Raw genomic sequence first — 19185 nt, 5'->3', positions numbered from 1 at the left:
TGCCTCCTGTACCAATTTAGAAAGATGCCCTTTAGGCTGCACAGATTAATGGACACATCATAGATCAATGGGTAGTTTCCTGAGGCTCTACGCACAGTACACGACTGCATGTCTTAACATGTTGTAATTTTCAGTGTGTATAGGGACTTCACTTTGAAACAATTGTTAGTGGTCTAACAGTTGCTTCAAAGATGTATATTTTGCATGGAGTCCAGAAAAATGAGCAGTCAGCCTCCCCAGGACAGAATGCTTTGGTTGTGAGAGAGAGGGAGAAATATGAAATGATGCACAAAAAGATGGCAGAGGAGATCAGAGGGCAAAAAAGCTGCTAAGTGTGATAGAGAATGGTGGAAGAAGAAGGAAAAAAAAAAAGAGGGATAACAATAAACCAGGAAAGAAAGACACCAAAATGAGATGAGAAAAACTAAGAAAATAGAAGACAAGTAGCTGGGAAGAGGGAGAAAAGAGAATTTCTTCTTACTGTTAGAAATAATGGCTTGTGAGATAGACAGGAGGTTCTGCCTCACACACAGCTAGTATGTGTAATGGGAAACCAATAGTAAATACCATGCCAAAAGGTTTTAATAAGAAAGGGGGTATAACCTGGGGGACAAGATGATATTGTAGTGCAGGACCTGTGGTCACTTACCCCAGCTGTCTTTTGCACTTGCACAACAGCTTCCTGGAGCTCTTCCCAACGCACTGACTATTATTCCAAGCTAGAACTGTGAATCTGGTCTCATTGTGCAGAAATCGTCTCTCAAGAACTGTGGGCCAAGTATTACAGAGTCTTTCTTTAGCTCAGTGGGCCACAACTAACATTTGATGTATTTTTATGTAGTCACCACTAAGATGGAGAAAAAACAGCTACATCCTTGGGAACTGAGTTCCTGGGTATTGCACCCTATACTTTCAAAGACCTTTGCAATGACCAATCTGCAAACTCTTTGTTTCTATTTTTACTCAAGAGATATATTCAATGGGTCCCTGAATGCATTGCACTTTAGCTTAAATGAATTGTTCATGCCTTATCTTGCCTATGGAAATACGTCCTTGTCAAGGCATAAACCTCAAAAGGCCTAATCTAAAAACACAATCTGAAACGTCATTTGGAGGAATTCTATGCAAAATACCTCTTGGAGAATACTGGGTGGGATAATAACAACTAGGCCAATTCTGTGACACCCTAGAATCTGATAGAACAACAATGTATGATTACAAAATGGTAGATTGAGTTTACAAATATTCTTGAGCCAAAATTTAGGCATAAGTGTTTACTGTAGGAAGAAAGCAGCATTTGAACTAAAGGTGAGACATAATTTTTTAAATTCAAAATACTAGGCATTTTGAGTGATATTCTGTAAATTTGGGGTTGATTCTGTGATGCCGGCATTAACATTGTTTTATAGCTCTTAGAAACATGGTATTCCATATACTGGCAGAAGCTGATCTAACTATGTCAATCAGTGCATCAAGCATTAAAATCAGTGGCATTATACCAGTTTAGATCCATGGAAGGTGTCTTGAGATGTTCTGCTATCTGTATCATACATGTTGGGTTAGTCATTAGGGACAGTAGCTCACAGACTAAACTGGCTACTGATACAAGACACCATATACAGCATGAAACCTTGAGAACTGCTTTACTTTGTATGAACCGAAATATTCATTTCATGGATCTATTCCTACTCAAGCAGTCTTCTTCGAAAATTTTTTTACCCCTTGCCTGTACTCCCAAGGTGCAAAAGTACTCATTAATCAAGGTATAGAGCATAACATGGCTTTACTTGAAAAATGCTTGCTCAGTGTACATACAACTTTCAATTATAGACAGAAAGTTCAAGCATGCCTTGATCTGTTGAAGTATTGCATACCTTTTACATGCCATGAAGACGCATAGTAGTGTTTCCTGAAAAAATCTCTCCTTTGTATTCAGGCAGCATTTCAGGCAGCACTTCAGGCGGCATTTTCAGGCAACCCAGGAGAGATTATTGCTCATGACTACTGTTCACAAAGTTCATAGCAGGTTTCCTTTCTTCTGTAGAAAGTGGTGTTTTCCTCCAACACCTGCACCCCTTTCTTCCAGATTGTTTTATTTCCGAGGAAACTCGTGCCTTTTGGGTCAGGCAAGAAATTTTCTAGCCAACTGAGGGCCTGAATGGAAGTTGTGTTCTCCAGATCAGACAGATGGTCTTGTTTAGCCATCACATTTTAATTGCATAGTTTACCAAGGATCTGTAATTCTGTTTAGGATTAACACAGATATTTTGAACTTCTACAGAATTTTTCTGTTGGACTCTCAAAGCTCTTCACAAACACTATTGAACTTATCCTCATATCAGCTCTGCTGAGTAGGTCAATATTCTCACCTTAAGATGGAAGAACTGAGACAGAAGGAGTAAGGCCTGATATCCAAATGATTTATCTGACGTCAGGCAATGGCATTCCTGTTCAGGCAGGCCAGTAACAAGATGTGCAGAAGAATCTCAGTAATTATTGTTAATACTACTTCCACAGGCCTGACATATTTTGAAAAGTGGCCTCACACTGGGGGTGAGAGAACACAAATATATACTTATATATTATAAGAGAAGTGAGTCTGGGAGGCTGCTGGGTGGTTGAAAAAGAGGGGATGAGTCATCCTGGGATTGGCAGGACAGTGAGATTATACCAGTAGGTTCAACAAGTAAACAACCAAATCAGAAGCCGTTACACATGCAGTTGTGTGAGATGCCTGCTGTTGGGATGACGATGAACTGTAAACTTGCATTTGAAGATGGAGGGGAACAGGGCAGATCCCATCTCGCTTTTTTCCTTAACACTCATATTGCTATTAACATTAAACTTTACTGTTAGACACAACGCCCCTGTAGTAGTTGAACAAGGTGTTTACGCAGGGAGCAACAGTCTGAAAAGTCTAAACAGTCTAAAAGTGAAAAGAACCATCTTGCCAAATGGATGCAGAGTAAATTCACTTAGCTTTACTAATAGATATGGACATGGTACCCACCGCTTCCAAAGGAGAAGTGGTGCTGAAAGAGCATCTCAAGTTAGAGATGACACTAAATAATTGAAGAATAACAACCATAGTGCCTGTACTTTAGAAGGCGGAACTAGAGGACCATCACATCCAAGCTTTAGGGCAAATTTTGAAGGGAGAAAAATTAAAGTAATGCAAAATACTATTAAAAAAAATGTAGGATTACCAAAAATGCATGACTGTTTTTGATATGGTGATATAATCTAAACAAAGGAAAATACTGTAGAGCTAACCTTCAATAAACTACTTAATAGAGTATTACAGAGTTACTGTAATCCATCCACTTTCTGGATGGATATTTGCATGAAAAAAACATGATAGGTAAGGAACAGGATAAGAAAGAAGCAGATTTTGGAAGGTGTCAAGAAGGAGGAAAGTTTCTTTGAGTTATTTCAGAATCTTCTACCTTTTCTAAGATGCAAGTTTATCATTTGGAAGTAGCAGAGAGGGAAAAAAATTGTTTATTACAGGATGACTGTAACTTGCCAAATAATGTAGCCATGAAAGAAGAAAAATATGAACCTGGAGTAAGTTATCCATTTCTTTTCGATCAAAAATTGACTGCATCTTGAGGTACTGGGTTAACAGTTTAACTAGCATCTGTGTGAGAATGAACATCTTTTTGTTCTGAGCCTGCCACTTGCTGGTTTCATCTGATATCTCCTAGATATCCTAGATCCAAGGATGATCAGACACTGGTTATTCCTTGTTGGCCTTTTCCATGCTGCCTGTGATTTTGTAGGTCCATTGTCACATCCCTCCACAAGCATTTCTTTTGCAGGCTTGTTCTAGTCTATTTATTTAATACTTCATTGCATTACCTTTGACTGTTCTCATCACTCCTCTCTATACCTTCTTACTAAATCATTTTGAGATGACAGGATCAGAATTACATGTAATACCCAAGATGTGGGGGCTCAGTGGATTTTTACAGCACTTTTATGGTTTGTTTTCTGAAAAAAAAATATATTTTTTTTTGCACTTTTGACCAGTAATATTCACAGAGCTGATGTGTGGATAGAAATATCCATTATAACTCCAAGAGCACTTTCCCAAATACTAGTGGTTATTTCAGAACCCATAATTGTGTATATAAATGCTTACTAGAACACTGACCTATGTGTACAAAAATAAATAATAAAAAGGATAACTCTCTCGTCTTTCAGAAGCGGAATGTGACAGAAATCCAACCAAAGGATACGCTGCTTTGATTCTTTCCTGACCCACACCGATCCTGAGAAAATGGCTGTGTCTCCATATTTCAGCCATCTTGTCTGAAAACAAAAGAAAATTCCTCATAGTGCAAACTGACATTTCTAATCTCTCTAAAGTGAGATGGTCATTGCCCTGCACCTGTCAGTGTCTCTGGAGAATTGTGCAGAATGTGATAGAAAGGGAAAAAAAGGAAGTTTGATACCATTGCTGAAACCAGTGCTCTAACTCTCATGTTGTCAGTCTTTTGTATTGCAACACAACTCTGAGGTGGTCTGAGATACTCATAAGTGGAGAGAAGATCCTTTAGACTGAAGATGGCGATACTGTCGGTTGCATCCTTCCTTGTGTGGTTTATGCCAGCAGGCGCTTACACACACATGTGCAACCTCTCTGAAGTTTCCGCTAACACTAACGGCAGTTAGATGTGTGTGGCTGCAATTGGTGGGAATCTTCCGGAAAGGAAATCAAGTAGAGGAAAGTTATCTGCAGCTAACATAAGGGATCCAGCAGTGCTTTTCAGTTTTTTCTGGTCGCTCTCTGGCGCTGCTGCCGAAGGGGAGAGGTCACGCAAGCCTGCACGCCCATGATCTACTCTCAGAAGACTGGGGTTTGGCCTGGCATTGCTTGTATCTGTAGCCAGTCTGCTACTTGCACTCTGAGCTGTGTAGCATGCTGAGGGTGGGCCATTTTTGTTAACATCGACATCTAGTCATAGCTTTGCTGTTGGAGGAGAAGGTGAACACCAAGGCCTTCGTCACAAATTACAGTATCTCTCACATACGTTTGTTTCCCTTCTATATTTTAGTTTTCTCCCCATGCATGTTCTCTTTAACTAGGTTTCCCAGTCTTTCTTCACTGTCTTTCCTATACTTCCTGTGTTTTCCGCCATTTTTCCAACATACTCTATTTGATCTTTCTAATCTTTTTTATAAATCCTTTGAAATAGACTGCTGACCCTAATCTCTTTTTCTTCTGATCATCCAAGAACTGAGACAGTATGCTCCTCCCTTCTGCGATGGTCCATCCTACCATCTTAAGTTGTAAAGATGGTGAGCTCATGACAAAAATAACAAGAGCTACAGGATATTCTGAAGATCAGCTAGGACATGGGGACAATGCAGATAAAATCTTTCCCTACTTCTATTCCGGACAAAGCATTTCTTTCTTAACATCTCCTAACACTAGAAGATGAAACATTTGAAGTGGGCAATTCAGACAGTGTCAGGATTTTAAATGGATATGGTAGCCAGATGGAGAGCCAATATGAAAATTTAAGTAGATATCACTTTGTCAATTTATTAAAGTTTTCAGAGCTCTGGGGATGGTGGTCACGGGTCTGGGAGCCCAGGAATACGGCAGAATGATCAGAAGCCAGAGAGAAATAATTTTTGAGATGGATAGCTGACATTTCTTGTAAGTTCAGTTGAATAGGAATTGTGATTGCTTATTTGATCACATCAGTTAAATTACTGAAACAAATAGTAATAGGACAGTACCATCTACAAATATGATGAAAGGAGATTTTGACCTGTGGTTTAACAGATCCAAATTCTGAAACGTGTGCTGACAGTGGGACACTGTGATGGGGACATAAAATGGCCATAAACATTTCAGAACAGCTGGTGCATATCAGCTCTTCCACAAGCAAAGGATTCAGTCTGCTACTCCAAAATGACATGCTTGTGGCAGAGAGTATTAGGGGAGTTGTAAGGGCCTGAACAGTTTTAATCTTATATGATCATCCATGATAAACAGGGAGTTGTTATGAGAAAAAAAGAAAGAGAAAGAGAAGCCAGTAAGGATAACACTTTAAGAACAGTATTATTCTAAGAATAATTCAAAGACTAAACACATTATTAACATGACAGCCAGGCCAGTATTCCTTTGGAAGGCTTTCACAGGAAACCCTAAAGGTTATAAAAAGGTCAATATATGTATATTGCCTTAGAAATTTTGCAATTCCAATTAGTCGCCTAATACTTAATGTACAAAACAAAGTCATTTAGTCCAGTATCAGTAACATTTCCCTACTTCTTCTAAAACTAACCCTATATCCTTGTTCCATCCCAGACATGTGCTGCACAGGGCTGATTGCTATTAAAAAATACTAAAATTGACCAAATTGTGTATGAAGCTATTTAAGAATAGTTTCTATAAATAGATCATTGTGGTTGTGCACTATTTCAGCCTCAGATTGCTTGTTTTGGTGAGGGAATAGCTTGGTGAAATTCTGTGTAGGAGATCAGACTGAACAACCATAGCACAGACCCTTTGGCTGTGAGCCCATAAATTAGCACAGTTAGTTAGTTTACCTGTCTTATTTGTTTGAATATTCATAAAATAGCTTATCCTTCCCTGGAAATTTTGATAGATACTGAATGTTTCATACTTTTTTAGCATAAATAATAATTTGTCCTGAAAATGCTTCTCATAATTCTTATAGTTAGAAACCCATTGATCATCCAGTAAAAGAGTAGAAAAACATCATGTGAATTAGATGACCAATGCCACATCATTAAATAATGAAAAACAAATAATACAAAACAAAGATAATTCCTACAGTGCTGTTTGGTGAGCAGCTTTAATGAATGTACTCAAAGACTGAATAGTTCCCAAATCAATAAAAAGTCAGAAAAAGAAAAGAAGATTGAACCTATTGGGTGCTTTATTTGTAATGAATATTTCTGCCAGCTTTAGCTAGACTGTTTCTGGCAGGAGGCTGATGCTGTCCCCTTTGCATTCTGCTCACCGCATTTCCTGAAGCCCAGGAGCCTGTTCTTAATTCCTTCTCTGTTGCTAGGGCTCCTAAAACTGCTTTATGTTTTTTATGCTGTCATATTTACTTGCACTCAAAGGTACTGCAAACCAATTTACAATCATGTATAGCACCACCTTTTACTTGTCACCGCATTAGAGTCTTGTAACATTTCCATTTTAAGCCCTTATTTCAGGTTTTATAAATCTTGCCTGCGTCTAATTACATCAGGCTGAAGGCAGAGGTGTAAATGTTAACCCTGCAGATTGATTTGCAGGACATAGTAGGGTTCTACTTATTTTAAAACAGAAAGCATTGGAAAGGGTAGAGATTTTGCATATTCTCTTTTTTAATACTAGGTTTTAACTCACAAGAGATCACAAAAGCTCTGATTAATTACTCTGTAATGGGAGAGAATTTGAGTGGAATTAATGGCACTATAGGATTAAGAAATAGAAGGAACATGGCTAAAATTTGTCAAGGGTTGCCTTTTTACTTTGTCCTATATATGAGAACATAAAGGACTTCTCTAAGAAATTAAGAGCTGATAAAGATATATAAAACAAAGAAAAATAATTATTTCTTCATAAAGTGTGTGGTCGGTGAGTGCTCCAGGGGTCAATCAAAGAAAATATTGTGGCTGAATTAAAAACATGAACTATCAGTTTCACGCTATATTATAAACAGCTATTGTTTTACAAGGTATGGGCCATATCTTTGCCAAGCGAAAATTGGTATCCTTCTGTTTCGCAAATGAAACTTAGGAACTGTTGATTCCTGGAGTAGAGAAACACTGGCACAAGCTACCTGGAGACTAGGAAATATCATTCATTTGAGGATTTTAATAGTAGGGTAGGTAATGCCATCTTTGCCTCAGTCTTCACCTGCAAGGTCTCCCAGGCCTCCATGCTTTGTGAAAGGATTCAAGGAGGAGAACTACCAGTGGTGGATGAGGTTCAAGCCAAGGATTACCTGAGAAAGCACAACCCCTACAAACAGGACCTTCTGGGCTGCATCCAGCAAGGGCATTGGAAGAGCTGGCCGATGTCCTTGCATGGCTGCTCTCTACTGTCTTTGAAAGGCCAAGGAGATCAGGGGAGGTCTCTGATGGCTGGAGAAAGGCAAATGTTACACCCATCTTCAAAGCAGGTTAAAAGGATGAGGTGGGAAACTACAGGCCCATCAGTGTCATTTTGGCCCCTTGGGAAAATCATGGAGTGAGTCCCTTTGGAACAGATTTCTGGCACATGGAGCAGGTGGTGGTGACTGGAAACGGTCAGCATGGATTTAGCAACTGTAAAACATGCCTAACAGCCTGATTGCCTTCTATGATAAAATGACTGGATTTGTGGACAAGAGGAGAGCAGTGGATGTAATTTACTTTGACTTTAGCAAGACTTCTGACACTGTTTCCCACAATATTTGTATATCAAGTTAGAGTGTTATGGTCCAGATGTGTGGAGCACTAGATGGGTAAAAACAGAGAGCCTTGGTTAATTGGTGGTACCCTGTTTGGAGGCTGGTAAGAGGTGGGGTGCTGCAGGGGTCTGTCCTGGGACCAGTCATGTCTGACATCTTTATCAATGACCAGGAGGAGGTGACAGAAAGCACTCTCATCAGAGTAGATGACACCAAATTTGGGGGACCAGTCAATAGTCTTGAGGGCAGGGCTGTCATCCAGAGGGACCTGGGCAGGCTGGAGGGATGGGTGGAATGGACTCTGTTTTTCATAGACTGGAACAAAGCTCCATTGACTTATGTGAGCAAAGGATGTGATACAAAATTTGTCATACAAAAAACCAGATCTTTCTCAGCCTCCTCCAGTTCTCTTGTTTATAGTACAGGCATACTTGTTAGTTATTGCATGCTATTTAATCTCTCCTTGCAAGTGGACTATTGAGCACTGACCAGGACCAAAGGACTGGAAACATCACTTCACAGAACTATCTTCCTTTATTTCAGCTTTCAGTATGTTACTGCTCCCCTGGCTGTCTCTCAGGCCTTGGTAAATCTCATAAAATCCTTTTCAGATTGAAATCCTATTCTTCCCAAGCTGTGATATTTTTTATAGCATGTATTTCTGAGTAGTTGCCTTAGTCTCTTGTTGACAGACTTTAGGTACCAGTTCCCTGGCTGGTAAATGTCTCCCTTAGTCTTAAATTTATCCACTTGTTTTGTTCAGAGCAACACATGGGGATAATAGTTTGGCTCAGTACTATCTGACACTGCTTCTTAGTTCTTTTTGCCATGCCAGTTTTTCATAATATGAATCATAGGGATGCCTGGAAGAAGCCAATAGCATTTTGCCCACTTATATGTCTCCCAGAAGAGCTGCAAGCTGCCTGGATGTCTCTAATAAACTCACTCGATAGATACGCTTTTACAAAAGGTGTTCCAATAGTTTAATAGATTTATTCCAGAAAATAATAATAAATAGCTTTTTCAAATGTCAATTTTAAGACTCACAGAATGTAGCTATATACATGCATAAGATCAGAACATAAATCAGCACAGTAAAACAGCTTTGTAAATATTTATAAAGACAAGGCTTTTTGTTTCATGCTTACTCCTCCTGTGTCCTCATCTTAAATTTCCACTTGCTTTGGTTTATGGCTGGTAGCAGTCTTGGTTGGGTACCTGACTTTGTTAAATTGCCTCCTGTTTTCTCTGGTATCACATACACCATAATCCTAAATCTTTATTGACTGGAAGTGAACGTGTGCTCTATACAAAGAGATGTGTTTGCATGCACGGGCACATTCTGATTTCTGATGAACCTCTGTGAACTTTAGCAAGCCCTACACTAGTGAACTGAGACGTAGTCTGGATTTGTCTACATGAGCTGCCATCCCTGAGGTGGCTGCAGGGAAGGCAGGACCTGTGCATGTGGCACAGTTAATTTATCTCTGCAATTTCTATTGTTCTTCAGTAACTTGCATCAAAATCTCTGACTTACTCAATTGCATTTTCTCCCTATCTAACTGGTAGCAGATAGGACTATGTTAATTGTTGTAATCATCCTAAAAATAAACCTGCCGATGATTTTCCATGTTTGTTCAACTGGATCCTCGAAGTTCTTGACTGGTCAGTTTGGACTGAGATATATACTTCTCAGCAATCTATTGGCTCTCAGACCTTTTCAGACTGCATCCCACAAGATGTCTGAAAATGTGACTGTGCATGTCTTGCAGTTCTTGTGGGCTGAATAGCTGCTGCTTATGGCAGTCCAGGGTGGAGTCTTTGCACTGAAGAGTTGGTCTCTGCTGCCTCGTGAGAGGCTCTGATAAATCGAGAGCTGTTGCTTCTGAGATCGTGCCAGGCATGCTTCCCATATATTTCTGCATGTCTTCAGTGAAAATGTATGGGATCAGCAAAAAAGGGGCTTGGGGACGTGAAAACATTTTCCATGATGTTTACATGTCTTGATTTGAGCTTTCTAAGAAGAAGAGCATGACACACTGCCTTTTAAACAATTGCTTGTATTTACTTGTGATTGCATTTCCGTCAGTGAAAAATAATGAAGGAGAAAGATAATTCATTCCTTTGCATGCAGGCTTATCAGAAGTCTTCTATATATTGCACATATTTAAATCATTTAATGTTTTAGCATATATTTGATTATATTTATGTAGATTTAAGTGTCTTTCTGACTACAGTGGTGTCATTCATTAGTAATTCCCCTGAAGTGAAGTCCCATGATCATAGATTTGGTGTAAGCATGAAGAAAATGTGTCCGAAGAGTAGTTTCTAGGAAGTTTATTGGCTCTTCTTCCCGCAGTCAGGACAGATTTTGCATTGTTTTAAAACACTGTTCAGGTGCACCACTGGCGTACTGAAGGAAATGAAATGCCATTTGATCAAATAAGACAGTTGTCTTTGGTGAGTCGTGTTGATCATGGCTTTTACTCTTTGGTTTGCTTAGTTAGGAAAGATCTAAGGTCTGTTGCAGGTGCCTTAACTTCCACGTGTCCCATCACCTCATGTTATTCAACAACCAGTTGTGTTGCTGGCTTCCCACAGACCCTGGATTGCTCGTCAGGGACGCTGTGCTCTCCGCAGCCAGGGCTCAGGCCTCTAGGTGGGATGCAGGTGTTGCGAGCCAAGGACAGGTCTGACTTTGGCACCGAAGAGTGAGCACCATGAAAGCACGGACATCTCACAAGCGTCTTGAAAGGAATTAACAATGACATTACTTTCTATCTACTTCCTAGATAAAAGAGAGCTTAGTTCTATTTTCATCTCTACAAATATAATTCTGAAGTCACTCCAGGGAGATTGACGGAAAACTTCTGCTTCTGTGAAATTAACTGAATGAGAACAGGAATTTTTCCTCACACTAACGGATACCTTGTCTGGGTGAACATCCTGAACATACAGCTCCAGCTCTTTCTGCAACAGGGAGCAGCAAGTGAACCCTCAGAAATGGTGGCCTCAAAGTGACATACCTGCTTTCCCTGCAGTCCTTTTTCTTCGTCCTGGAGGATCCAGCACTGGGTTCCCTACTGAAACTTCCGCTTAAAATTATACCTCTCTGGGGACGCTGGGATTGTGAACGACCTCTGTTTGCAACACTAAGTACAGTAAATGCTATTGTATTATCCAACAGTGGCGAATGAAATAATCCCCCTCCCGTCACTTTCTAACAGGATAATGTTAAAGGCATTTCTCTGAGATGGAGAGTAATAATTCGTTAATTCCCCTCAGTATTTCATGCTTCTCGATAGTGCAGCTAATTTTCTCTGAGTACCTTATTAACATTCACAATGACTTTGTGGTCCCACCCTAATAGCTCTCTACAGAGGCAGTGACTGTGAAGGTGAGTGCTGACAGAGTGACACATTTTCTCTCCTTTTTCTCTGCAGACTGTATTATCCTGGTTTTCATCCACTGAGGGCTGTCCAGCTGATGCGAGTGGGCAAGCTGCAGTATAGTCAAGACATGTTCCCTCAAGCCCTGGAGACCTTGAAACAGGTCAGTATTCACAAACTGTTTCCTTTCCTTCCCCACCTCCCTTGCGTCCCCCAGACCCGCCGTGTCCTCTTTCCCCTTCCACTCTGACTGTACCTTACATCTCTGAATACTCCTCAGCATGTTTCCATGAGTGCTATTTCTGCAGGCTGTAGCTGAATGTGATGGGTCGTTGTTACTTGCAGTGCTTCAGGCACAGACTTCCTTTAGTATCACACTGCTAATTACAATTCGGTAGCTCAGAGGTGGCTCAATGGAAAATAACTACTAGATCTAAAAAGCTGCCTTATGCTCCCCTTCCTACTGTATCTGAGGGTGCCCTGAGCTGGTTACTGCTGATACAAGTGTAAGGGATAAAGGTAAGAAGAGGATAATGTTAAACATCTGGGTCCTCTCTTTTCAGTGCTGCTCTAAAGCAAAGTAAATCTAGGAACACTGAAAGTAGAACAGGAGGAGAGCTGCAGTTCCTACCCTCCTCCTTCCCTATCTGGGATTTGGGATAGAAGAACTTTGGTTTTTAATGCTTGAGTTTTATTGTGAGCCATGCTCAAATCAACTGGCACACTTCTTGATCCCTATTATTTTTAAATCATTCACAGCATTTTTCTTCGTTTGATTTGGTTTTGCAGCTGGTGCTTTGCTAGTTACATTTCAGCTTTAAGGTTTTCCTGTTGTACCTGAACTGAGTCTTATATACACTGCTCTCTTACCTGTCCTGCTGTTATATTGCTGTTAATATCATCTTAAATATATTGAAGAATCCCTCTCCACGAGCAACTTGTCTTCAGGATGCAGGCTCTCACTTGCTTCCCAGTTCAAGCCCTAAATCACTATTAGAGTATTTTTCTCCCACAAGAAGATGTGCTGCCTCAAGTTCCCCTCACAGAAGTCTCATGCTTATTCCTTTGTGTTATTAATGTTGCCCCCTGTTGCATGTGGCCTGAAGACAACACACTCTCTGAGGTTCCCCACTCGCCTCTCTTCCCATCGCCAGTGCCTGACACACTCCTTATTTCCTTTGGTCAGTGCTGCAGAGAGCCGTCTGCCTCAGCCACTTGTCTTTTGCTGCCAGGCAAGAGCCGGCCCCAGTGCTGACACCAGCGTGAAGGCTTTTTTTTCTTTTAATGTTCGTGTTATATCACAAAACCCAAACACTACAGCACCATGCAGGTTGAAACAGCAGTACGATTTACTCTAGTTCTTTGTGGGACTTACATTGACAATGGGTCAATGACATGGCTTTACAGAAGTTGCTTAAGTGGAGACTAACAGGCAGCAGTAGCTGATGCTTTACTTTAATCTGATGTTTCTCCTCTCAGATAAAAATACACACACAAATAGGTGTCTGCCTCCTAAGCCATATTGCTGTGTGACAGTAGACTCCAGTCATGGAGGCAGCACTGGGTGTAGTTTCAGCATTAAGCAGAACCATGGCAGATATCAAGCCTTTTGTCCTTTTTGTTCCAAGCCTTTTGTCTATCCAAGCTGTGGGTGAGATGACAGGGCCTTCAGAAGGAGGGCCGGGGTGGTCTCTCCCCAGGAGCACAGCCTGCATGTACACAGCCAGCCACAGGTCCTGGCTGCACGTCCACAGTTCCCCTTGAAGTAAGTGTGAATCCTGTACAAATACCTGATGCCAGGACCAGGTGCAAAGGGTGAAAGTCAGCAAACCAGAATAAACTTTCTCTGTTATCCCAACGTCACAAAAACATCAGTTGCATGAAGCTCAAGCCCCTGCCCCTCCGGAGGTTTTGCTAGGAGCCTTCTAAGGGGATTCTTATCTCAATAGGAAGGACATGAACAGTGTCATCAATGCAGATGGGTATTAAGCTTTAAATGGCCAGGAGAGCAAGGTGTGCAGCGGTTAAGGTGTCATTAGTAGATGTCTTGAATATTGGAGTTTGCCCCATGCAAGGAACTTTTTGTGGTACAGATGCCTTTTCAGTCTTTCACATGCTTACAGTGTATTTATCCATAAGACAACAGTGAGGAATTGCTATCATCGCCATTTTCCAAATGGGAAATTGAACCACAGGGAGACCCAAGGGCTTCTAGCACAAGTTCTCAGTGTTTTCCCCTCCCTCCTCCCTTCTTCTTGGATGTCTGAAACTGGATGCCAGAACTTGCTAGCTTATGCCCTATTCATAGAATTGAGAACAAAATAGTTGTAATTTACACAAGCCAGCAATTCCTGGGGTCTCATGGGAGCCTCCATTTACACTATTATATTATTTTAGTGCTAATATAACAGGGATATTTTAACCCTTTATTAGTGCAGAAGTTGGCTGTATGTCCCCTTAGTTTAATATCCATAGTACATGAAGAGCTGGTTGTGTTGCAAAATATTAGGGCAGCTGCTTAGCATAGAAGGCAAGGAGTGTCAGTACTACTGGAAGAGGGGTTCAGAGGGAAGACTGATCCTTTACCCCTGCCTGGAACCCCATGTCAATGTCAATCATGACTCTATAGATAGCTTAGTATTTTGTACTTACTTTTTTAAACCCCGATACTTATTAGGTTTTAACGTCTGATTAATTATTCATGCTGAATAACTGATAATTTCCGGATGTTTTAATAATAAATCAGTATTTAATATGATGTCTGTCTTACTAAGTCTTAGTAACTTAAATCATCACTTGATATATTTAACTTAAATTGTGGCCAATTCTGAACATTAGCTGATGGGAGAGTAATCAATTCTCTTTCCTATTCATTATTCAGAAATAAACCATATATCTGTCATGTGCCAGTTAATCTGCTCTGCTATTTCCCCTGTAATATTTATAACTTCCAAACATTCAGACTTTCCTTTTTAGTAGGTGGAGTGAACTGTCAGTCAGAGAAGTTTCTGCCTTCATTGATATTTCTGCAGTATACTACAAGCATGCATACATTTTGCTTACTCTTCTAATTTGATACTGTGTTACATGAAACCAGAGTGAATTTCCTCAGCCACCTGAACGTTCTTCATCAGTGAAGGTGGAAGGTGTGATGGGTTTTTGTATGTGTTTAGTGAAGTTGCCAAGTTTAAGCCAGATGATTGTTACTCTTTTACCCATTGAATACAGAGCAATACCTAGCACAGAAACATCTTTTCAAGCTTTGATCACCTCTTTCTCTGGAAAGGCAGAATAATGAGCTATTTACTGTTCTATGCCATAACTCAGTGCATCTCTAACCGTGGTCCCCAAGCCATTAGTGGTCCACAAGGACACGGTAAGCGCTTTGTAGCTGGGATGCAGAACCATTTACAAACTAATCCTATTGCAGCTTTGTGTATTCCCTGTTCAGCCTCCCCCTTTTCACCCACATGTGTAAGATGGGGAAAGACTGAATTCCCCCTCTCCGGGACCGCCATCCTACTTCCCTGTGCAACTTGTAAGCATAGGACATACGGCTCCTTTGAATGGGATCTGAGGCTGATTCCCTTTATTGCTGTCTACACTGGAGCAAATTAGAGAAAGATATAATTCCCAGTTTGTTGTGAGTAAGGATGTGATTCCTAATAAAACTCAGATAATGTCCTAGAGTTATATCGGAACTCTGTTTGGCCCCATGTGATTAGATGTGTCAACAGAGCATGCCACATGCTCAGAGCAGAAACTCGATTACCTTCTCTGCTTCATTACTCTTCTTAATACACTCTGACACTGAATAGCACCCTGTTGGAGCCCTCATCAGGCTAATTTCAGCATGGCGTTAAGGAGAAGGATGTGGATGGTGCAGGAGGAACTGAGATCTGAGTGAATTTCACCTCACTCATATCAATCCTGTTTAATCAGGCACAACCTCCGAGCTGCTGTGGATTGACAGCCTCTTCTGCAGCAGATGTGCAGGGTGTTAAGAGATGGCAGATCTTTGTACACAGGTCGGTGGCCGGTGTCTCACTGCTGCTCTCCGTGACCACCGAAAATGAATCATTACCACAGCCACCTTACTGTTACTACCTTTCGGTTTTTGCTCTCAGCCCTGCACACCTAAATAAGGTTTAAATAATGCAGAGGGCTTTAGGTTATCCCTTAAGATGAAATTCACTCTCTTAAAGTGTATTAAGCCCTGCAGAATGTAATTTGCCAGGTTTGGGAAAAGGAAGCGTTAAGGGGAGACAATATGCTGGAATAAAACCTGAGGTTAGCCTTTGGTTTATTGTGCAAACAACTTTTTTAAAAATATATAACTTATTTAAATATACATATATATATATATGCACACATACATATATATAGATATATAGATAGATAGATAGATAGATATATGAAAAATGTAATGGTGGGAGGACAAATGGAATTACAGATCAGGAAAACCTTTGTCAGCAAAAGACTGGAGCTGTAGCCCTCTGTGACAAACCTAATTTGAAGAGTCTGGGCTGATTGTAAAAAAGTGGTGATAACGAAAGGTACAACAAGCTGTTTTGTCAGGAGAAAAGCTTCTGGACCAGGAAGCAGCTCTCTCACAGGAGTGCAGGAACAGCTGGGCATCGCTGGAGCTCGTGGAAATCCCCTTGCAAGTGCATGTGGTCTGCCCTGAGGGGCACTTGTTAACATAAATAGCTGTGAGAGGTCATTTGTTACCTGCGTGGCACTTACGTAAACTCATCTGTATGGTTGCCCGAAAGGTGCGTGCGCCTGGACTAGGCTTGGGAGGACAAGCAGAGTGCAAAGGGGAAGGCTCAGGCTTAGTTTCTAGCCTCTGTCTCCTCCCTGTTGGGTGCTGCGGTGTGTGATCCTGTCTGCTGCTCCGTCCTGCGAGCAGCGGTGGTCACAGCCGGTGCTCCCGTGTCCGTCCCCCCGGAGTGGGTCAGCGGCGCCTGGGGCCAGGCGACAGCCGATGGGGGACGGGGGACACCTCCAGCCTCCTCCACTGACAGGCATGGTCCGGTTGCCTCATGAGCGCCTGCGGCGGCGAGGTCATGCCCCCGGCGCCAGTCGCCCACCCCACGGCGCTGGGCCCACCACGGCCCTGTTCAGCACAGAGGCCCCGCGCGCGTGGTCTGCCCGTGACCCACCCTGAGCAGCGCTGATGCCTCTGTGGCTCACACAAGGCATTGGTCTCTTCCTTGATCCACAGAGCTCAGACCTTGTCACATGATTTATGAACACAGAAATCAAGTATTTTTTAAGCAGCCACCCTGGTGGCCAGCTGTTCAGGTTCCCCTTCTTATCGTACTCCCTGATGTGTAGGCAAAAACACAAGAAGTGGGGTTAAAACCCTGCTAGGTTTCACTGCAACAGTTAAGAAATCCCCTTTATCTAGGTGTTTGCTTCAAATGCTGAAAAATGTTAAGAAGTCAGGGTTGACAGTAACTGGGATTGCATTTGTTTTTCCTACACCCGCACTAACAAGTTTCCCCTTCAGTCAAGAGAAATGGAGAAGCACCGATACTTTTGCCGATATGCTGGCCTTCGCTTTATGCCATCTTGGTGTGGGGCTGTTTGCTCTCTTAATCAATGTTTCAGGATCTTGGGTGTCATAACTAACCAATCTTGAAACATCTTCATCCTTCAGTATGTTCCCCAGCTATTGCAAACATCCAGCTGTGCAACATATTAGTGGGCTTTAATTTTTTACTGCCTAGGAATAATAAGTCAGTACCTCTCCTCTGTTAGAGATAAATCATTACATGCTTTGGGACACTTCTCTCCTACACCATGCAGTAAAGCTTCCTCCTACCAGTCCCCTAGTGGACCAGTGCTTGTGTCCGTGCCCCACTGCCATTACCAAACCCTTCATATAGTCTGTGCAGTGACTAATGTGTCCCTTTCTGCTCTCTTCTCAAGGCCTATAACATTATGAAGGTGACCCATGGAGCAGATCACAGCCTGATGCAAGCTTTGATGGAACTAAAGGAACAGTGTGAGGCTGTCATGAGAGTGCAATGAAGAAAAGCTGCAGTCTGGAAAACAAGATATTCAAGGGAAAAGGAAAGCCAATGCTTTTTATTGCGTTGGATAGCTTCTTATTGATTTTGGAGTCTTTTCATCAGGTCCTACTTGCTTTACAGAAATGTGTAATGTTTATTAGTTTTACTGTATGATCTTCAGAACTGAATTCATGTTTTGAGAAATATCTGCCACTTTCAGAAGGATTTTAACTTCTGAAAGGCACACTGGCAGTGGGTAAGTCTTAATATTTCATCATAATACATGCTGGTGATAAAAACACACACACACATATGGACGGGAATACTCATATTCTTTTTTGTTCAATAACCAAAACCTCTGATGCAAATACCTCTGAATATAGGGAAAAAGATTAGACTTGAATTCCAATGTGATACTTGGCTAAACTTCCTACTGAGCTTCTCCCATGCTCTTTTACGTATGGATTTCTCTATCTGCACTAGCTATGGAATTATCATGAAGTCTCACCTTACCAGATGTCTTATGTCTCAATTTACTAGGAAACATGTTAAGGTTTTTTTTTTTTTTTTTTTTAACCAAATTCCTTATCGGTGAATTGATAATAAATATTGCAAAGCATATGCTAGATCCTCATCTGTTGAGAAGTGGAATAATTCCACTGAGATCAGCAGTCAATTTTTTATGTCAGTTTACAGCAAGATTGAGAGAGAGAGAGAGGGAGAACATATTTCTTCCTTTTGACTTCCTATTAGGTGTTTTTTCCAAAAGCCTGATCCAGTACTCTTTGATATCAAATAAAAGCTTTCCAATGCTTTAAATGAGATTTTCATCCCTCCTAGCTTACCTGCAGGGCCCTGGCCCTCTTCTTCTTGCATCTCATGTTATAACAGAAAGTTCTAATATTGAATATTAAAATGGACTGAATGAAAAATTTAATCAAATGTGTATCTATGTTGAAAATGCTTATCGTTCTGATATTTCCCCATTTTGATTGTTTGAGTGGACACCATCATCAGATTTTCTCACTTCATAGCAGCTTACAAAAGCAAGAGATATGGACACGAGCACTAACCTTCTGCTGTAGATCCACACAGAGCTTTTGTGAAGCATCCTCAAAATCTGAGGTTGAGCATTTGATGCTTCTGACCAAGACAGAGGAAAAAGGGAATATGGATTACAGGGTTATAGGCCAGTTCATATCTGTTCAGATAAAAGAAGTTCCAGCTTTTTTTTCTTTTTTTTTTCCGCTTTGTCTGAGAGGAAAATTTACAGAAGCTCCTAAGTTATTGAAGAATAAGGGAGGTAATAGGAATGCTGTCAACAGGATTAAGTATATGCAGTTGTCT

General features: G+C 41.1%; 1 protein-coding gene across 4 annotated transcripts in view; it reads left to right on the top strand.

Moving 5' to 3' along the window:
* The window catches only part of SMYD3 (SET and MYND domain containing 3), a 429715-nt gene extending 410945 nt beyond the window's left edge, over positions 1-18770 (top strand). For all 4 annotated transcript variants that reach the window (XM_026102659.2, XM_026102660.2, XM_064509419.1 and 1 more), the window contains 2 exons: positions 11873-11981; positions 17756-18770. In XM_026102659.2, coding sequence (XP_025958444.2) covers positions 11873-11981; positions 17756-17857 — 211 coding nt within the window. In that variant the 3' untranslated portion in view covers positions 17858-18770. The remainder of the gene's footprint in view (positions 1-11872; positions 11982-17755) is intronic.
* Positions 18771-19185: the final 415 nt, after the last annotated feature.

Source organism: Dromaius novaehollandiae, chromosome 3, assembly GCF_036370855.1.
Source record: "Dromaius novaehollandiae isolate bDroNov1 chromosome 3, bDroNov1.hap1, whole genome shotgun sequence".
In the NCBI taxonomy this organism is placed as follows: domain Eukaryota; kingdom Metazoa; phylum Chordata; class Aves; order Casuariiformes; family Dromaiidae; genus Dromaius; species Dromaius novaehollandiae.
The sequence above is the reverse complement of the archived record's forward strand: the minus strand, read 5'-3'. Positions and strand labels throughout refer to the sequence as shown.